The sequence below is a fragment of the Rhinatrema bivittatum genome, chromosome 1 (assembly GCF_901001135.1).
Source record: "Rhinatrema bivittatum chromosome 1, aRhiBiv1.1, whole genome shotgun sequence".
In the NCBI taxonomy this organism is placed as follows: Eukaryota; Metazoa; Chordata; class Amphibia; order Gymnophiona; family Rhinatrematidae; genus Rhinatrema; species Rhinatrema bivittatum.
In genome coordinates this window covers 396,098,469-396,119,736 of record NC_042615.1, presented here as the reverse complement: position 1 = coordinate 396,119,736, position 21,268 = coordinate 396,098,469, and the positions used below count along the sequence as shown (strand labels likewise).

Below are 21,268 nucleotides of genomic sequence, written 5' to 3'. Positions count from 1 at the left end.
TTTCTTATGTTCTTATGGGGTCTCACCATGGATCGATACAGAGGCATTATGACATTTTCCGTTTTATTCACCATTCCCTTTCTAATAATTCCCAACATTCTGTTTGCTTTTTTGACTGCCGCAGCACACTGAACCGACAATTTCAATATGTTATCCACTATGACGCCTAGTTCTCTTTCTTGGGTGGTAGCACCTAATATGGAACCTAACATTGTGTAACTATAGCATGGGTTATTTTTCCCTATATGCATCACCTTGCACTTATCCACATTAAATTTTATCTGCCATTCCGATACCCAGTTTTCCAGTCTTACAAGGTCTTCCTGCAATTTATCACAATCTGCTAGTGATTTAACTACTCTGAACAATTTTGTATCATCGGCAAATTTTATTACCTCACTTGTCGTATTTCTTTCCAGATCATTTATAAATATATTGAAAAGTAAGGGTCCCAATACATATCCCGGAGGCACTTCACTGCCCACTCCCTTCCACTGAGAAAATTTTCCATTTAATCCTACTCTCTGTTTCCCGTCTTTTAGCCAGTTTGTAATCCACAAAAGGACATCACCACCTATCCCATGACTTTTTACTTTTCCTAGAAATCTCTCATGAGGAACTTTATCAAACGCCTTCTGAAAATCCAAGTACACTACATCTACAGGTTCACCTTTATCCACATTTATTAACTCCTTCAAAAAAGTGAAGCAGATTTGTGAGGCAAGACTTGCTTTGGGTAAAGCCATACTGACTTTGTTCCATTAAACCATGTCTTTCTATATGTTCTGTGGTTTTGATGCTTTGAACACTTTCCACTGTTTTTCCTGGCACTGAAGTCAGGCTAACTGGTCTGTAGTTTCCCGGATCACCCCTGCAGCCCTTCTTAAATATTGGGGTTACATTAGCTATCCTCCAGTCTTCAAGTACAATGGATGATTTTAATGATAGGTTACAAATTTTTACTAATAGGTCTGAAATTTCATTTTTTAGTTCCTTCAGAACCCTGGGGTCCAGGCGATTTACTCTTCAGTAAATCAATCAGGCCTACCACATCTTCTACGTTCACCGTGATTTCATTCAGTCCATCTGAATCATTACCCATGGAAACCTTCTCCGGAACGGGTACCTCCCCAACATTCTCTTCAGTAAACACCGAAGCAAAGAAATCATTTAATCTTCCCGCGATGGCCTTATCTTCTCTAAGTGCCCTTTTAACCCCTCGATCATCTAAAGGTCCAACTGACTCCCTCACAGGCTTTCTGCTTCGGATATATTTTAAAAAGCTTTTACTGTGAGTTATTGCCTCTACGGCCAACTTCTTTTTAAATTCACTCAGCCTGTCTTATCAATGTCTTACATTTAACTTGCCAACGCTTATGCATTATCCTATTTCTTCTGTTGGATCCTTCTTCCAATTTTTGAATGAAGATCTTTTGGCTAAAATAGCTTCTTTCACCTCCCTTTTTAACCATGTCGGTAATCGTTTTGCCTTCTTTCCACCTTTTTTAATGTGTGGAATACATCTGGACTGTGCTTCTAGGATGGTATTTATTTTTTTTTTAAACAATGACCATGCCTCTTGCACACTTTTTACCTTTGTAGCTGCTCCCTTCAGTTTTTTTCTAACAATTTTTCTTATTTTATCAAAGTTTCCCTTTTGAAAGTTTAGCACAAGAGCCGTGGATTTGCTTACTGTCCCCCTTCCAATCATTAATTCAAGTTTGATCATATTATGATCACTATTGCCAAGCGGCCCCACCACTGTTACCTCTCTCACCAAATCCTGTGCTCCACTGAGAATTAGATCTAATATTGCTCCCTCTCTTCGGTTCTTAAACCAATTGCTCCATAAAAATGTCATTTATTCCATCCAGGAACTTTATATCTCTAGCATGTACCGATGATACATTTACCTAGTCAATTTTGGGGTAACTGAAGTCTCCCATTATTACCGCACTACCAATTTGGTTAGCTTCCCTAATTTCTCTTAGCATTTCACTATCAGTCTCACCATCTTGAACAGGTGGACGGTAGTATACTCCTATCACTATAGTCTTCCCCGACACACAAGGGATTTCTACCCATAAAGATTCAATTGCGCATTTAGTTTCATGCAGGATGTTTATCCTGTTGGACTCTATGCCATCCCGGACATAAAACACCACACCGCTTCCCGGGTGCTCCTCTGTCATTGCGATATAATTTGTACCCCGGTATAGCATTGTCCCATTGGTTGTCCTCCTTCCACCATGTCTCTGAGATGCCAATTAAGTCTATGTCATCATTCACTGCTATACATTCTAATTCTCCCATCTGACTTCTTAGAGTTCTGGCATTAGCATATAAACATTTCAAAGTTTGTTTTTTGTTTGTATTTTCATTTTGCTTTTTAATTGATAGGCATAAGTTAGAATTTTTTTTAGCTCAACTCAGTTTTTAGTTACAGGCACTTGGACTAATTTTCTTATAATTGGAACCTCACTGTCGGGATGCCCTAATACTAATGCATCATTAGTATCCTTTGAAGATACCTCTCTCCGAACCATGCGCTGCTGAGCAACTGTCAGCTTTCCCCTTTGTTCTAGTTTAAAAGCTGCTCTATCTCCTTTTTGAAAGTTAGCGCCAGCAGTCTGGTTCTGCCCTGGTTAAGGTGGAGCCCATCCCTTCAGAAGAGACTCCCCCTTCCCCAAAAGGTTCCCAAGTTCCTAACAAAACTGAATCCCTCTTCCTTGCACCATAGTCTCACCCACGCATTGAGACTCCGGAGCTCTGCCTGCCTCTGGTGACTTGCGCGTGGAACAGGGAGCATTTCAGAGAATGCTACCCTGGAGGTTCTGGATTTAAGTTTTCTACCTAAGAGCATAAATTTGGCTTCCAGAACCTCTCTCTCACATTTTCCTATGTCATTGGTGCCCACATGTACCACGACAGACGGCTACTCCCCAGCACTGTCTAAAATACTATCTAGGTGACACGTGAGGTCCGCCACCTTCGCACCAGGTAGGCATTTTACCAGGCGATCCTCACGCCCACCAGCCACCCAGCTGTCTACATTCCTAATAATCAAATCAACAACTATGATGGCCGACCTAACCCTTCCCTCCTAGGCAGTAGGCTTTGGGGAGATATCCTCGGTGCGAAAGGACAATGCATCACCTGGAGAGCAGGTCCTTACTACAGGATCCCTTCCTGCTGCATCAGGTTGATGCTCTCCAATCATGAGACTTTCTTCCTCCAAGGCAGCACCAGGGCTGCCAGTCTGAAGTTGGGAGTTGGCTACTATGTCCCTGAAATTCTCATCTATATACCTCTGTCTGCCTCAGCTCCTCCAGGTCTGCCACTCTAGCCTCCAGAGATCGGACTCGTTCTCTGAAAGCCAGGAGCTCTTTGCATCATATGCATATGTACAATTTCTCACTGGCGGGTAAAAATCATGTGACACTCAATGCAAAAGACTGGGAAGCCCCCCCTTGCTGCTGGACTGCTGCCTTCATCTCAAATTTATTCAGTTCCTAGTTATGTTTTAGGTTGCTATGGGAGTAGGAATGTGTCTAATGTCCTTTAAATGTATTAGTGAATTCACTGTATATGGCCTACATGGGAATGATCAAACTCAACAAGGTGGTGTTTTTTTAAAGTGGCACTTGCCTATAAATTAAAGGAAGAGCTAGGGGTAGGTGGGCGAGGGGTGGGAGGGTAAGAAAATTATTCCTTACCTGCTAATTTTCGTTCCTGTAGTACCATGGATCAGTCCAGACAGTGGGTTATATCCCCCGTCCAGCAGATGGAGTCAGAACAGAGTTTGAGGGCGTCGGCATATAGAGTAGGGCACCCTCTGCTGGAGCTCAGTATTACGCATAGCAAACCCAAAAGAACACACAACATTTTGGATCCAGATCCGTAACCAAAAGAAACAGACAAAGATATAAGTAAACAAACTGTCAACGGGACCACAAACAGTCAACTTGTGAGGAGCTGTGAACAGCAATAATAATCAGAGAAAAGCAGAATGAAAGCTACCTGTAAGAATCCGAGCAGGAACCAAACGAAATCCCTAGTGGCGGGCGTCTGGACTGATCCATGGTACTACAGGAACGAAAATTAGCAGGTAAGGAGTAATTTTCTTTTCCCTGTACGTACCTGGATCAGTCCAGACAGTGGGATGTACCCAAGCTTCCCTAATTCGGGTGGGATCCTGAGAGACCTGCTCGGAGAACCTGCTCGCCAAAAGAACCCGTGGACTGAGGCGCCAGGTGTAGCCTGTAATGTCTGGAAAAAAGTGTGCAACAACTTCCACATCGCCGCACGGCAGATTTCCTGGGAGGAAACTAAACGAGATTCCGCCCAGGACGCCGCTTGGGAGTGCGTGGTCTGTCGGGATAGCTCAATCCAGGGTCGATGGACGGAGGAACAGTCGAAGTGGCCCAACAACGGCTTGGAGACCAGGGCAGTCCGTCTGGCATTACAGGGTTTCACCCCGGAGTCGGAAAAAACGCAGATACGGGTCCCAGCAGGATAACACTTGAAGCTCTGAGATACGGCGAGCAGAAGAGATGGCTACCAAGAAGACCGTCTTGAGGGTCAGGTCCTTGATGGAGGACCCCCGCAGGGGTTCAAAAGGAGGACCCGACAGCATCCGCAGAACCAAGTTGAGGCTCCAAGAAGGGAAAGGATCCCTGACCGGTGGCCGTAGGTGTTTGGCACCCTTCAGAAAATGTGCGATATCCGGCTGAAGAGGTAGAAAGCCGTCCTTCTGTACCAAGACATTCAAGGCTGCCACCTGGACCCGGAGCGAATTATAGGTGAGACCCTTATCCAGACCATCCTGTAGGAAATGAAGGATCAGCGGGACAGTCGCCTCCATGGTTTGGACCCCGCAGTCAGAACACCAGGCTTCGAAGACCTTCCAGACTCAGACATAAGCGACGGAGGTCGAAGTCTTAAGGGAACGCAGCATCGTTGAGATCACTGTCTCCGGGTAGCCTCTGTGGCGGAGGCGGCGCCTTTCAAAAGCCAAGCCGCAAGACAGAAGAGTTCCGCCTGCTCGAAAAATACCGGCCCCTGACGCAGAAGATGAGGAAGATGGGACAGGCGAAGTGGGCCGTCCACCGTCATCTGAAGTAGGTCTGCGAACCATGGCCGACGGGGCCACTCCTGGGCAACGAGAATTACGGTCCCTCGATGATGTTCCAACCTGCGGAGAACCTTGCAGATGAGGGGGCAAGGAGGAAACACAGAGCAGTTGATCCGACGGCCACGGAAGGGAGAGGGCATCCACCCCCTCCGCGCCGCGCTCTCTACTGCGGCTGAAGAAGCGTGAAGCCTTGGCGTTGAGAAAGGTCGCCATCAGGTCGAGGCGTGGAGTCCCCCAACGACGGACGATGAGATGCATTGCCTCGTCAGAAAGAGCCCACTCCCCGGGGTCTAGCTGTTGACGACTCAGGAAGTCCGCCTGAACGTTGTCCACCCCGGCGATGTGAGAGGCCGCTATCCGGACGAGATTGCTCTCCGCCCACTCCATCAGGGGAGTTGACTCAAGGGAGACGTGCTTACGTCTTGTCCCCCCTTGACGATTGATGTAGGCCATAGTGGTGGCGTTGTCCGAGAGAATCCTCACCTCTCTGTGTCGCACCAGGGGAAGAAAACGCTGGAGAGCGAAACGCACGGCTCTCGTTTCCAGGTGATTGATCGGCCACTTTGCCTCCTCTGGCATCCAAGTCCCCTGCGTGGCGCTTCTTTCGCAGATGGCGCCCCATCCCACGAGGCTGGCATCAGTGGTCACCACCACCCAATTGGGCACCTAGAGCGAGACTCCCCGAGCCAGATGCGAGGGGACAAGCCACCAATCCAGGCTTTTCCTGGATAAAGGCGGAAGTGGCAGGATCACCTGATACTCCTGGGAGACTGGTTTCCAATGGGATAGCAGGGACGCCTGTAATGGCCTCAGGTGTGCAAACGCCCAGGGTACCATGTCGATGGTGGAGGCCATTACTCCCAGGAGCTGCAGATAATTCCAGGCGGTTGGTTCTACCAAAGCCGAAAACCGAGACACGTGCTCCCTCAGGGCTTGCGCCTTGTCCGGGCGCAGGAACACCATACCCAGCCGGGTATCAAAACTCGCTCCTAAGAAATCCAGGTGTTGCGAGGGCACAAGGGAACTCTTTGGGAGGTTCACCACCCAGCCCAGAGAACGTAGGACTTGTACTACTCTGGCCACTGAGTTCTGACCATGTGGGAAGGACTTCGCACGAATCAGCCAGTCGTCTAGATATGGATGTACTAGGATACCCTCCCTGCGGAGGGCCGCCGCCACCACCACCATGATCTTTGTGAAGGTCCGAGGTGTGGTCGCCAAACCGAAAGGAAGCGCCTTGAACTGAAAGTGTTGACCGAGAATCTTGAAGCGGAGATACCGTCTGTGAGCCGGCAGGATGGGAATGTGCAAGTATGCTTCCGAGAGATCCAGTGAAGCGAGGAATTCTCCATTGTGCACTGCGGCAATCACTGATCGAAGAGTCTCCATGCGGAACCGGCTGACCCTCAGGGCTTTGTTTACCTCCTTCAAATCCCGGATGGGCCGAAAGGAACCGTCCTTTTTGGGAACGACGAAGTAAATGGAATAATGGCCCAAGCCCACCTCGCCGAAGGGGACGGGAACTATGGCCCCTATTTCCTGCAGCCGGTCTAGCGTTTGTTGAACCGCCATCCTCTTGAGATCCGAACCGCAGGGGGAGAAAATGAACCTGTCCCTCGGGGGGCGGACAAACTCCAAGGCGTAACCGTCCTTTATGGTGTCCAGCACCCACTGGTCCGTGGAAATAACTGCCCACTCCTCATAAAAGTCCATGAGGCGGCCTCCGATCCGGGGAGGTGAGAAGTGGGCTCCTTTGGCATCATTGGGATGACTTTGTGGGCGGATTTCCCTGCCCTGAACCCTCTCGCACGGGCCTCCGCCCACGAAAGGAACGAGACCAGGGCTGGGATCTGGCCTGCTATATCCGGGGACCGGACTGCCGGTAAGACCTGTAGCGTCGCTGTGCCCTGGCCCTGGTTCTACCGGAAGGAAAGGACCTGAAGGAACGCTGTCTATCTTCCGGCAGCCGATGCACTGAATTTTCTCCCAGTGACTTGATGATCTGATCCAGGTCCTCTCCAAATAAAAACTTCCCCTGAAAGGGAAGGGAGCCAAGGCTCGACTTGGAAGAAGCATCCGCCGCCCAGTTTCGAAGCCACAAGAGCCGTCGGTCTGCTATGACTGAAACCATGGACCGCGCCATTACACGGAAGAGATCATACAAAGCGTCCGCCCCGTAAGCTATGGCAGATTCCAGGCGGTCCGCCTGGGCGGCCTCTTCGGGAAGCAACTCCTGAGAGGTGAGAAGCTGCTGTACCCAGAGCAAACTGGCCCTTTGCGCAAGCGAACTGCACATCACGGCCCGCATCCCTAGGGCGGAGACTTCGAAAACTTTTTTGAGGAAGGTTTCCAGTTTACGATCCTGCGTATCCCGCAGGGCCGTTCCACCCGTGACCGGGATGGTCGTCCTCTTGGTCACTGCCGACACCGCTGAATCCACCTTGGGCACCTTGATAAGATCCAAGAAATCCTCAGGGAGCGGGTATAGCTTTTCCATGGCACTTGTAACTTTCAAGGACGCCTCGGGCGTGTCCCACTCCCTGGTGAGAAGCTGGAGGAAGGACTTGTGGATAGGGAAGGCCCTTGCCCTAGGACGGAGGGCGGCAAGCACTGGATCCCCTTTCCGAGAGGACGTGGAGACGGCCGGAGCCACAGGGATCGGAGGGTCAAGGTCTAGCTCCTGAATAACATAGAAACATAGAAATGACGGCAGAAGAAGACCAAATGGCCCATCCAGTCTGCCCAGCAAGCTTCACACATTTTTTCTCATACTTATCTGTTTCTCTTAGCTCTTGGTTCTATTTCCCTTCCACCCCCAGCTTTAATGTAGAGAGCAGTGATGGAGCTGCATCCAAGTGAAATATCTAGCTTGATTAGTTAGGGGTAGTAGCCGCCACAATAAGCAAGCTACACCCATGCTTATTTGTTTTACCCAGCCTATGTTATACAGCCCTTATTGGTTGTTTTTCTTCTCCCCTGCCATTGAAGCAGAGAGCCATGCTGGATGTGCATCGAAAGTGAAATATCAGGCACATTTGGTTTGGGGTAGTAACCGCCGTAACAAGCCAGCTACTCCCCGCTTTATGAGTGCGAACCCTCTTCTTCTCCCCTGCCGTTGAAGCAGAGAGCTCTGCTGGATGTGTGAAGTATCAGTTTTTCTTCTCCCCTGCCGTTGAATCAGAGAACTATGCTGTATATGCATTGAAAGTGAAGTATCAGACTTATTTGATTTGGGGTAGTAACCGCCGTAACAAGCCAGCTACTCCCCTCTTTGTGAGTGTGAATCCTTTTTTCCACATTTCCTCTTGCTGTTGAAGCTTAGAGCGATGTTGGAGTCACAGTAAGCATGTGTATGTTTATTTAATAAGGGTATTGACTCCAGGCAGTAGCCCTCATTCTGGCGAGTCACCACTCTTCATTGGCGGCCTCTTGACTTTATGGATCCACAGTGTTTATCCCACGCCCCTTTGAAGTCCTTCACAGTTCTGGTCTTCACCACATCCTCCGGAAGGGCATTCCAGGCATCCACCACCCTCTCCGTGAAGAAATACTTCCTGACATTGGTTCTGAATCTTCCTCCCTGGAGCTTCAAATCGTGACCCCTGGTTTCTGCTGATTTTTTTCCTACGGAAAAGGTTTGTCGTTGTCTTTTGATCATTAACACCTTTCAAGTATCTGAAAGTCTGTATCATATCACCTCTGCTCCTCCTTTCCTCCAGGGTGTACATATTTAGATTCTTCAATCTCTCCTCGTATGTCATCCGAGGAAGATCCTCCACCTTCCTGGTCGCCCTTCTCTGTACCGCCTCCATCTTGTCTTTGTCTTTTTGAAGATACGGTCTCCAGAACTGAACACAGTACTCCAGGTGAGGCCTCACCAAGGACCTGTACAAGGGAATAATCACTTCCCTTTTCTTACTCGATATTCCTCTCTCTATGCAGCCCAGCATTCTTCTGGCTTTAGCTATCGCCTTGTCGCATTGTTTCGCCGATTTCAGATCATTAGACACCATCACCTCAAGGTCCCTCTCCTGCTCCGTGCACATCAGCCTTTCCCCGCCCATCGAATACAGTTCATTCGGATTTCCACTCCCCATATGCATGACTTTGCACTTCTTGGCATTGAATCTCAGCTGCCATATCTTCGACCACTCTTCCAGTTTCCTTAGATCTCGTCTCATTCTCTCCACTCCTTCCGACGTGTCCACTCTGTTGCAGATCTTAGTGTCATCCGCAAAAAGACAAACCTTACCTTCTATCCCGTCCGCAATGTCGCTCACAAAGATATTGAACAGGACCGGTCCCAACACCGATCCTAATAATATGGTGGATGAGTTCATCCAGCTCTTCTTTTTGAAAAATCCGTAGGGCTCGAGGGTCGTCCCCCTCAGTTTGTCCATCCGGATGCGCCTCCGGGGGTTCCGGGGAGTCGTCTCTCACTGGCGAAGCCGCCCCCGTGGTACGCCGGGGTGGCACAGGAGTGGGACCCGGCAGGGACCCAGGCGTAACGGGCGAGGTGGTGAGACCACCAGCAAGTTTAGGAACCTTGGGGGGAGGGGCCCCCAGGGGATCCCCCCCCTTTGCTCCCATACCCTGCAAATAAGCCCTGTGCATTGCCAGAATAAAATCAGGTGAGAAAAACGGAGAGCTGCTTGGAATCCCTGGGGGGGGGACCTTCCTGGGAGCCCCAGTCGGGCAAACCCCCCGCCGAGCATGTCCGTCTCACGCTGCCCACCTAAAATGGCTGCCAATGGCGGCGGCATGGCCGGCCCGCGCCGCCCGGGCTGAGGGGGAGGCAGGTCCGAAATCGCACCGGAGGACTGCCCGTCGGGGAGGCACCGCTCACAAAGCCCCTCCCTCAGAAATTGATTACCCAGCTCGCCGCAGGCCTCACACCTCGAGGACCGCGGCATGTCAGCACCGGGAAGGAAAGCCTCGGGGGGGGGGGGGGAGCCCAAAAACGAGCTAGTGCCGCGGGGGGGGGGGGGCCGGAATGGCCCTCACAACCCGCCGAAGGGGTTCAGGAACTCCGGGGAAAACCCCCGAATCAGTCGAGCACACACCTGCGGGCGGAGCCTGCGAACCGCAGGACCCACCAACGACACGTGGAGCGGCCGGAAAGGAAAATTAGGTTCTTACCTTTGCTAATTTTCGCTCCCGTAGTACCATGGATCAGTCCAGAATATTCTCTGACTCCATCTGCTGGAGGGGAGGCATAACCCAGCTGTCTGGACTGATCCTGGTACATACAGGGAACCACCGGCATCCACAGGGCACTACCACAAAAAAGCAAACCTGTGGAGAAAGAAACCCAAAAAACTTCCACTTACCCCAACAGAAGAGGAAAGGAGCACAGTATAGAAAAGGCAGAGCCACAGACACACGCCACCTCAAAAATTGAAAACTTTTTTTTTTTTTTTTTTAAACTTTAAGGATCCAAAATGAAATGAAAAAGAAGACAGGGACATACTGTAGAGAAGAAGCAAAATAGCCAACAAAAGAAGAAGCCCTGTCAATCTGGGGGAGCTAGTGGATCCCCCCCCACTCACATCTACTGGAGTCAGAAGAATACTGAGCTCCAGCAGAGAGTGCACTACTCTATATGCTGACGCCCTCAAACTCTGTTCTGACTCCATCTGCTGGACGGGGGATATAACCCACTGTCTGGACTGATCCAGGTACGTACAGGGAATGGGAGAGTGACTCACTGCTCTATTGATTAACAAATGTTGATACCTAATCAAACTACCTCAGCACCTTTCCAAGGTGAGTAACTGAACTGAACTTTTCAACCTTTTTACTTAGGTATACACTGCTCCTAGCTTATTTCTAGCTTCTGTATATGTATATATATATATATATATATATATATATATATATATATATATATATATATATATATATATATATATATCTCTATAATATATGTATATACACACATACACACTAACTACTGCTTACTGGCTGCCTTACTGACTGGCTGCCTTACTGACTGGTTATTTACAGGGTTTCTTCCCCATAGTACGCCATCAAGCAGTCAGGGTGCTATCGGACAATGCGCCACTAGACGTACATCCCTGGCGATTGATGTACGTCTAGTGGCGTACATCAATCGCCAGGGAGGCACGAGAAGTCGGTGGGTCTCTCTGGAAACCGACAAATTGATGAAGTGGGCAGAGCTTCACCTCCAACGACTAGCGGCCTCGCATATAGCGGGAGTGGACAACGTACAGGCGGACTTTCTCAGCCGACAAAACTTGGATACCGGAGAGTGGGAGCTCTCGCAGCAGACGACGTGGATAATAGTACGGCTATGGGGGACACCGCACGTAGACCTAATGGCAACCGCCGGAAATGCAAAGGCCACCCGCTTTTTCAGCCGCAGGCGGGAGCGCGGCACCGAGGGCGTGGCCGCGCTGGTCCTGCCCTGGCCGTGCCACTGTCTCCTATATGTTTTCCCACCGTGGCCCCTCGTGGGCAAGGTCATCCGCAGGATAGAGACCCACCAAGGGCCGGTGATCCTTGTGGCACCAGAGTGGCCCCGAGGACCGTGGTTCGCGGATCTGTGCAATTTGATGGTGGAGGGTCCCCTTCGTCTCGGTCAGCTGCCACGTCTTCTACGCCAGGGACCAATATTTTTCAAGGAGGCAGATCGCTTCTGTCTTGTGGCCTGGCTTTTGAGAGGCGTCAGTTGAGGAGGTGCGGTTATCCGGAGCCGGTTATTTCAACGCTACTGAAAGCACGTAAGATGTCCACCTCCGTTACCTATGTTAGAGTCTGGAAGGTCTTTGAGGATTGGTGTGGAGCGAATGACATTCTTCCCATGCAGGCCTCAGTGCCACAAGTCCTTTCCTTCTTGCAGGCAGGTTTGGATTTGGGTCTTCCTTACAATTCTCTTCGGGTTCAGGTGGCGGCCTTGGGGTCTTTTCTTCGCAGTGGAAATACGGAGTTTCTGTCCTTGCATCCGGACGTCTCCCGTTTCCTTAAAGGAGTGAAACACTTGAAGCCTCTGATTCGCCCACCTTGTCCATCGTGGAATCTGGTGCTCAGAGTCCTCTGTGGTTCGCCGTTTGAACCTCTAAGCTCGGCTACCATCAAGGACGTCACTCTCAAGACCATTTTTCTCGTGGCAATCAGTTCAGCAAGACGTATTTCCGAGCTGCAGACCCTATCCTGTCGTGAACCATACCTTAGTTTCACGCCTGAAGGGGTTTCGCTGAGGACAGTTCCTTCTTTTCTCCCTAAACTGGTTTCGGCAATCCACCTCAACCAATCTGTGGAATTACCATCTTTTGCCTCTTCTGAATCTGGAGACCTGCGTAGACTGGATGCTATCTGGAGGTGACTAATGATTTTCGGCTCTCCGATCATCTGTTTATCCTCTGGTCCGGACCCCGGAAGGCTTGCATGGCCTCCAAACAATCTATAGCGCGGTGGTTGAAGGGAGCGATCATAGCGGTGTACCTTGGCGTAGGTAAGTCCCTTCCGCTGGTTGTCAAGGCTCATTCTCTTCGAGCCCAGGCGACATCTTGGGCGGAGAGCTCCTCCGTCTCCACTCAGGAGATTTGTAAGGCGGCCACCTGGAAGTCGATCCATACTTTTGCGAGACATTATCGCCTGGACGTCGGTGCTCCGTTGGGCGGTCAGCTTGGAGACAAGCTAATACGAGCAGGGCTGTCTGTGGCCCACCTGTGATGGGAAAGCTTTGGTGCATCCCACTGTCTGGAATGATCCTGGTATGTACAGGGAAAATAAAATTATTCCTTACCTGCTAATTTTCGTTCCTGTAATACCATGGATCATTCCAGACACCCTCCCTTGGTTTGGGGGTTTGCTTGTGGGACATCCCTGCCTACCTGTCTTAACAATCTTTTACTCTGTATTTCGAATACTGCGCGTCTTTGTTCACGCACTGCTGTTTCGCAAGTTCACTGTTCAGAATTTAGTTGCTGTTTATTTAGACAGCGGTTATTTCAATTCCTTCTTTGATTACTTGATCCCTCTGTTTTTAGTCTCTCTCTTTTGGGCTTTGTTAGTCTAGTTACTGAGAGCTGTTACAGGGGAGGCATGGTTATATGGTTCCTCCCCTGGGAATTTTGTGTTCTGACTCCATCTGCTGGACATGGAACATAACCTACCGTCTGGAATGATCCATGGTATTACAGGAACTAAAATTAGCAGGTAAGGAATAATTTTCTTATGCTGCTGCAGGTCAGCACACTATTGCCACCCATGGGCTATGCAAGGAGGGGGGGAATGTTTTGCCAAGCCAGAATGCAATTGGCAGGAAACAGTAGAGCATTTTTACTAGGTCACTTTTCTGACTGTGAAGAAAGTGGTTCCTTTTTTTAAAACGCTCTTTATACAGCAGAACTAACTAGTCTGTTTTCTGTCTATATTGCTTATTTTTTATCTCATTTCCAGGTCTCCTTTTTATCATAAAATATTGTTTTCCTTACATGTTCACACATTTTATTTTGTCCATGCCTTTGTTTTTAAATCTCTTTTCCTGAAATCCACTCTCCAGCTGTCCATGCTATATTTGTTTCACATGCATTAGTGTATTGACTGGGGGTCTGACAAGAATCAGGGTAGTATGACTGAGTTTTACTTAGCTACATAATGGCAAGAATGGACGAGTAGAAAGAGAAGCTTTTAAAATCTAATACTTCCTCAAAAATATTCGTTTTCATTGAGAAATATATTTTTTTACCTATTTATTAAAATGTAATTTTAGAAGTATCTTGATGTTCACAAAGAGAAAAATTAGAAGAAAAAATCCTTTAAAAAATAGCCAAACCTCACACTTTATCTAGAGGTTGTTCTATGGCAACAAGCAGGCAAATATTGGCCATAATACATGAGTGACATCATTTCATGGTATCAACACAGACATAGCTCTCAGAGATCAGTAAAGGTCTTACTGAGCATGCCGGAGTTCCTGCAATTGCACATTATTCAGTTTACTGCATAGATGTATTCCCAGTCTCTCTTGAAATTTTCCTTTTTGGCCTTATGTTTTTCTGCTCAAGTTGAATTTTTTATTTCGATTTTTTTTCTCCAACACTGCCTCATCAACTCCTCAATGGAACTTTTCAGTTGTTAAAAAGAAATGGAGAAATCCAAGGCCAAGAAGTCTGCGGTTAGTGGGTTTAAGGCCTGCATTTGAGGGTGCTGTATGTCCATCACAGATGTCCATTCTGTCTGTTACCTCTGCCTGGACCCAGATTATGATGCTTCCAACTGTTTAGTTTAATATATTTTATACTACCTTTTAGATAAAGGCAATCAGAGTGGTTTACCATTTAAAATACATACATACATACATACATATTTCATCAAGTAAATGCAATACAAAATATAAAATCTCAGCCTTGTAAACCCAAGGAACCAATTCTAAAAGACTTGAGAACAGTGGCATATCCAGAACTGAATTTTTGGCTGGGCCCAAGGTTAACATGGGTGGGCACCAAGTATACACATCTGAGCCATTGTAGTTTTACTGTTATTGATAAAAACTTTAGCATGCACCCAGCAGAAATTACCATTACTCATAGAACATCAAACAACAAAATCAAGAAATGCAAATCATGAATCATAATAGTAAGACCATACTAATAATAAATATTTCAAAACATCTGATAATTAAAAAATGTTATAATAAATTTCCCAAAATGCCAATAAAATATTTCAAAACAGCAGAAAACATCAAACACTACTCAATAATTAAAACAATTAAGGATTTAAAAAAATCTTCTGCCCTCCATACCTGGGCTTTTTTGATTTCCAGTCACCCTGAGATTGTTGTGGTCTGGGGGAGGTGTGGCTGCATATATTTTATCTTTTCTCTCTCATGCACACATACCTACACATTCATTCTCTCACATACTCTCTCTCATACCCATGCAACAACCCTACATATGAAAAGGCAGCACTATAAATATTACACCAGGCACTGAATGCCAATACACCTCTTATTAGGAAAACAGAACAAGCCAGGCTGCTGTAGATTTCTACACAAAAAATATATGCTTAGTAGAATGCCTCATTTCAGTTATACATGCAGAACATAGACAGGACCTCACCAAATACAGAATAAACACCATAAAGTATAAATAGAAACATGCAGACAAAAACTGAAGTGTAACCCCCAACAAGCCAGATGATGTATACAGTGCATTAATGGAAAAACAGAATAGCTACCATTCCTTATAATGGAATAGAATCAAGAAATATAAAACATCAATCATAATATTTAAAACCGTTGATATAAAGATGATCTGAAAATTAAAAACTCATATAAAAATGTTTAAAATTGTCCCAAATATAATAAAATGTTTCAGAACAGCAGGCATATCAAGTAAAACCCAATAATTAAAACTAGTAACGGAAAAAATATTCTGCTATCCATACCTGGGAACTTTTGATTCCAGTCATCCTGAGACTATTGTGGAATAGTAGGAGGTGAGGGGTGTGCACAAAATTTCTCCTCTCTTTGTAAGCACTGAGAGGAAAGGATCACCTTGCTGGTGGCTGAAAGGAATCATTAAGTTTTTGCTTGGGACATTGTCTTTTTTTAAAAGTATTGGGGCAAAATTAACTATTTGTTAATATTATTTAGTGTGTTTGTGCTTTTAATAGTCTGTAAGGCAGCAAATAAACAGAAGTTAGACTTTGTATTTTACGGTGCCATCCTTTCTACCAAAGGTGGTATCGGCCTTCTACTTAAATCAAAAGGTGTAACTCCCAGCGTTCGCTCCAGAGGAACCACGGTCCCTCCGGCTCCTGGACGTCAAGCGTGTTCTGCTCCGTTACCTGGAGGTTACCAATGACTTCCGGGTATCCGACCATTTGTTTGTCCTCTGGTCAGGACCGAAGAGAGGATCTCAGGCCTCCAAGACGACCATTGCGCGCTGGATAAAGGACGCCATCTCCTCGGCTTACATTGCGGCGGGGTGGGTGCCGCCTCACAGCGTTTCGGCTCACTCCACGCGTCTGGCATAATCCGGGTCCTCCAGCGACACACCCTGAGCTAGGTGCCGCGGTTCCAGCAACCAATGGAGACTGATGACGGTTCCTCTCGGAATCGGAAGGATTGCCTGAAAATCTCTCAACACCGGCTGCCACCGGGAGAGTAGGGATCTCTGCAGAGGCCTCAGATGCGCAAATGATCAAGAAACCAGGTCGATGGTCGAGGCCATGGTCCCCAGTACCTGCAGGTAGTCCCAGGCAGAGGGCGTCTTGAGCGCCATAAATCCTTGAATCTGCTGACGCAGAGAATGAGCTCTGTCCGGATGCAGAAAAACCCTGGCATTCTTGATGTCGAAGTGAGCTCCAAGAAAATCCAACGACTGGGACGAGACCAGGCTGCTCTTGGTGAAGTTGACAATCCATCCCAGAGATTGGAGAAGTTGTACCACTCTGTAGACTGCGAGGATACACTGCGCTCGTGACTTTGCACGGATGAGCCAATCGTCTAGGTAAGGATGCACAAGGATGCCTTCCTTGCGCAAGGTTGCCGCCACTACCACCATGATCTTCGTGAAAACCCGTGGAGCTGTGGCCAGGCCAAAGGGAAGAGCACGAAATTGGAAGAGTTGACCCAAAATTTTGAAGCGTAGGTAACGCTAATGAGCTTGACAAATTGTTATGTGGAGATATGCCTCCGTGAGATCCAACGCAGCCAAGAATTCTCCCGGATGAACTGCCTCTAACACTGAACGGATTGTCTCCATGCGGAAACGAGGAACTCTGAGGGACCGGTTGACCTGCTTGAGGTCCAAGATAGGACGAAAAGTACCTTCCTTCTTGGGAACCACAAAGTAGATTGAATAATGCCCCTGGCCCAGTTCGGCGGCTGGCACCAGCACTATCGCCCCCAATTGAAGGAGATGATCGAGGGTCTGCCGCACGGCTCCCTGTTTGATTAAGGACCAGCAAGGGGAAAACAGGAACCGGTCCCGAGGAGCGCAAACAAAATCCAAAGCGTAACCGCGTCTTAAAATACCCAGAACCCATTGATCCGACGTGATTTGGACCCACTCTTCGCAAAAGAGAGCAAGGCGACCCCCCAGTCGAGGGACCACCTCGCGGGTCAGTCTGGCATCATTGAGTAGATTTAGCGGATGTACCAGCACTCTGCGCTTCCTTACCCTGGCGGCGCCCACGAAAGGGCCGGTTCCAGGAGTGCGAACGAGAAGAGGGAGCCTGAGGTGGCTGTTGCCTCTGAGGACGCGCTCTCCGCTGGTTACGATAACGGTTTCTGGAGTAATTATATGATCTTGACGAACGGGGTCGATCTTCGGGCAACTTGTGCACCGCGTTCTCATTAAGGGACTTGATGATCTGATCCAAGTCTTCACCAAAAAGATACCTACCCTTAAAAGGAAGGGACCCCAAACGTGTCTTGGAAGAGGCATCAGCCGACCAAATGCGAAGCCAAAGGAGCCGACACGCTGAGACTGCCGCCACCATGGTTCGGGCTAGGATCCTTAAAAGATCATATAAAGCATCTGCTCCATAGGCAACCACGCCTTCCAGTCTGGCCGCCTGGTGAGCCTCAGCATCTGGGAAGGACTGGGAGGTGAGAAGTTGCTGCACCCACCGAAGACCCACTCGCTGTGCGAGGGAACTGCAGATAGCCGCCCGCATCCCTAAGGCCGAGACCTCAAAGATACACTTGAGGTAAACCTCCAGCTTCCGACCCTGCATATCCTTCAACGCCGTCCCTCCAGTGACAGGAATAGTGGTATGCTTTGTGACCGCTGATACCGCAGAATCTACGGAGGGAACCTTGAGAATTTCCAAAAAATTGGCCGGCAGAGGATACAATTTTTCCATGGCTCAACAGACCCTAAGGTTGGCCTCCGGGGAATCCCATTCCCGAGTGATCAACTGCAAGATCTTGTGATGAGTGGGAAAAGACTTGGCTAGAGGCCGCAGTCCTGCTAGGCAGGGATCCCCCTTCTTGAGAGCCGGGTCAGGCCCCACCGGTTCCGGAGGTGGATCAATATCCATTTTCCTGAAGGATGTAGGGAATTAGGTCATCTAACTCCACCGCTTGGAAGATGCGGAGGACCCTAGGGTCGTCGCCCTCCACCTGGGCCGTCCACGTCAGGGTCTTGGGATTGTCCTTACCCCGAAGTCTCCCGAAGGTCATGTCTCTGCTCTGAAGAAAAGCCCTGTGCATCAGGACTATGAATTCAGGGGAAAAGGCCTGGCATCCTGAGGGGTCACCCCCCCGGGGGATCCCCCCTCTGCCTACCAGGATTAGACTCGGAGTAAGGGTCTAAAACGGGCCTAGAAGTGAGGAACGGATTATCCGTGTCCTCCTCAGAAAGCGAGGCATCAGAATCTTGCAACAAAATGGCTGCCGTTTCTGCGTTGAGAGAGAACGGGGCCTGGCGCTTCCTTCCCACGTGGTCTGCAGCTCGAACGTCCTTGTTAGTAGCTGGCACACATTCCCCCTCAGGGAAACAGCCTGAGCACAGACCCTCTTCAGAAAATAATACGGCCCTGTCGGAGCCCTCACAAGGCGCCGCGGACTGCATCGCCGCAGGGAGAGAGAGAGGGCGGGGAGGCTCTACAGGTGGCTCTCGCCTAAAATGAGCGCCGACCCGGCAACCGACACTTGCCGCGGTCCCCCACCGACCTGAAGAAGAACTGACGGGGAATTAACCTCCCGACAACAGGCGGCCCCGGGGAATGGTGCTTCGCGGGGCCGCAGGTCGGGACGTCGGTCGCTCCCCAAAAGGGAGGGGGGAAAACCTGGGTCAGGAGGGAGAGGCCGGCGCTATCGACTTTCACCTCAGAGAGCCGAACGGAGCCCAAAAAATTGCAGTCTTCTGCTGAAAAAGAAGATGAAACAAAATATACATTTACCCCAACTGAGCCCTCAGTGAGGAAAATGAGAAAAGAAAGAAAGAAAACAGGCAACAGCCTGTCAGCAAGTCACCAGGGTAGAGAGCGATGAGCCAGCAACAGCGGAGAGCTCTCCCCCTGCTGTAAGAGGAGCCTTAGCAAAGTGACCTAAACTGTAAATTTAAAACTTTTTTTTTTTTTTTTTTTTTAAACTTGATCCCCCTGAGGAGGTAGCCCTAAGCTAACAAGCTGGGGACCACAAGTCCCCTGCTCACATCTGCTGGAGTCAGAACATTACAGAGAGCAGTTATAGGGGAGGCGTGGTTATATGGTTCCTCCCCTGGGAATTTTGTGTTCTGACTCCATCTGCTGGACATGGAACATAACCCACCGTCTGGAATGATCCTGGTATGTACAGGGAACATCATTTCTGCCAGACCATGGGAGAAGAAGTGACATCCATGAGCCAGTGGAACTCATGGCACCACTGCTGGCTTGGTTGGGATGCAAGTTCACTTCATGCTGCTCCAAGAAGGCCGTCCCAAAACTCAATGCGGCCTTCAGGCCAAAAATTTTGCCAACCCTTCGTTTGAATCATTTGTAATAGTCTCAGGATTTAGAATATTGCTAAACTCCAGCACTAACAAATTACAGTATCCTCTTTGGCTCTACAGTATTTGCTTCAATGGTTTTACAACATGTATTGCAAGAAGAGAGGGAACCAGTCTGTCCAAAGTAACATCATTAGTTATACACAACCAAAATTGGAGTAGGAAACTTGAAGGCATACAATTTACCATACTTACAGGCAAAGGAGAAAAATCCATTTAAGAGCATAACAAGAATGCCACAGTTTTAGCTCATAAACTAACAAAATTTGTCCTATGAAAGAATAATCCCACTGACAAAACAAACATGAAATTAAGGCAGACCAAGGACAAATACTTCATTGTATATCTGTATTACAACTAAAACATTTCTTAATAAGAAAAAGCACCAAATATAAATTTTCAAATTTCTTTTGAAGGACTCTGATGGACTTTAAAAGCATTTCATATTTTGGCTGTATTTTTCAGTTCTGATGCAAAAAATTGACATAGATTGGAAAGTGCTTTATATGAAGTTAGTCTGGACTGTTGAAGATACCTAACTTTTGGCAACACACATCAATGACATAAAAAAATATAATACGCAAAGCTAGACAATGAAGCAGTTATAATTACCTTAGCTTGTAAACGTCCACCCAGTGTTGATCGTGCATGATAAATTACGACAAGGACATCGCCTTGAACAGTTATATTCAATGGGATTTCTGCTTTGCCATCTTCAATTTTAAAGTCCCTATAAAAATATAAAATGTGTATATTTCTAAATTACTTTCAAAACTATATCTAGTTTTCAATATGCTAATTCAGGTACCATGGAAATAACTTGGCAACATCATTTTAACTTTGTTGAATAATTTAGAAAAATATGGCAATATGGAAATGTGCATGAATACAAAAATAGATAAACAATTTTAGAAAAGCATTGAAAGGCAGTTGAAATTATAAATAAAAAGATTGGGTTATACTAATAAAAATATAATGTGATGAGGAGCCAATGAAGTTTCAGAACTCTATGGTCAAGATATCTAACTGCAAACTTAAAATGGAGAATACTAGTAAATGGTCGAATTCAATGGAAAAGAAAAATTAAGAAATTAAAGTGTCCAAAAGACTGATGAAAAATCTTTTTTTTTTTTGCATAACAAGATTAAGAGATTGGAAAATGTAACTAGACACCACATACCGACGTTTATCAAGTTTCCTAAGTTGGCTATGACAAATCCAGTAGAACTCATTAAAAAATATATGTCTTGAGTTTTTGAAAATACTTGAGTTGTCCCTTTCTTCTGTTTCTAGAGTGTATTATCTTCTCTCGCTTTGCTAAGAGAAGGGAAGAACAGGCTAAATGTTCTCAAATTTTCTTTGACATTTTACATTTAATACAGGAATTTAAAGGAGATGAATAAAAGCCTATTCCAATTATATTAACTTCATCTTAGACCCAGAGGGGGGACTGGGTTCTTTGTTTTTTTTAATCCTGGAAATCCAGTGCCTAAATTGTAAGATCAGAGTATTATCAGATGTAGCTAACGTCACAGAGAAGAAAGCCAATTTTTACTTTTAAAACCTAGAGTACTTCAGACTGGGGGTCTATTCTGGCTTAATTTTCCAGTAAAAGCCATTAAATTTAGTCTGTGAAACATATATATTTTACAAACTATCCCAA

General features: G+C 47.3%; 1 protein-coding gene across 1 annotated transcript in view; it reads right to left on the bottom strand.

Annotated features, from left to right (window-relative positions):
* The window catches only part of GAK (cyclin G associated kinase), an 832,466-nt gene that overhangs the window by 424,927 nt on the left and 386,271 nt on the right, over nucleotides 1–21,268 (bottom strand). The window contains 1 exon segment of the mRNA XM_029601806.1: nucleotides 20,218–20,335. Coding sequence (XP_029457666.1) covers nucleotides 20,218–20,335 — 118 coding nt within the window.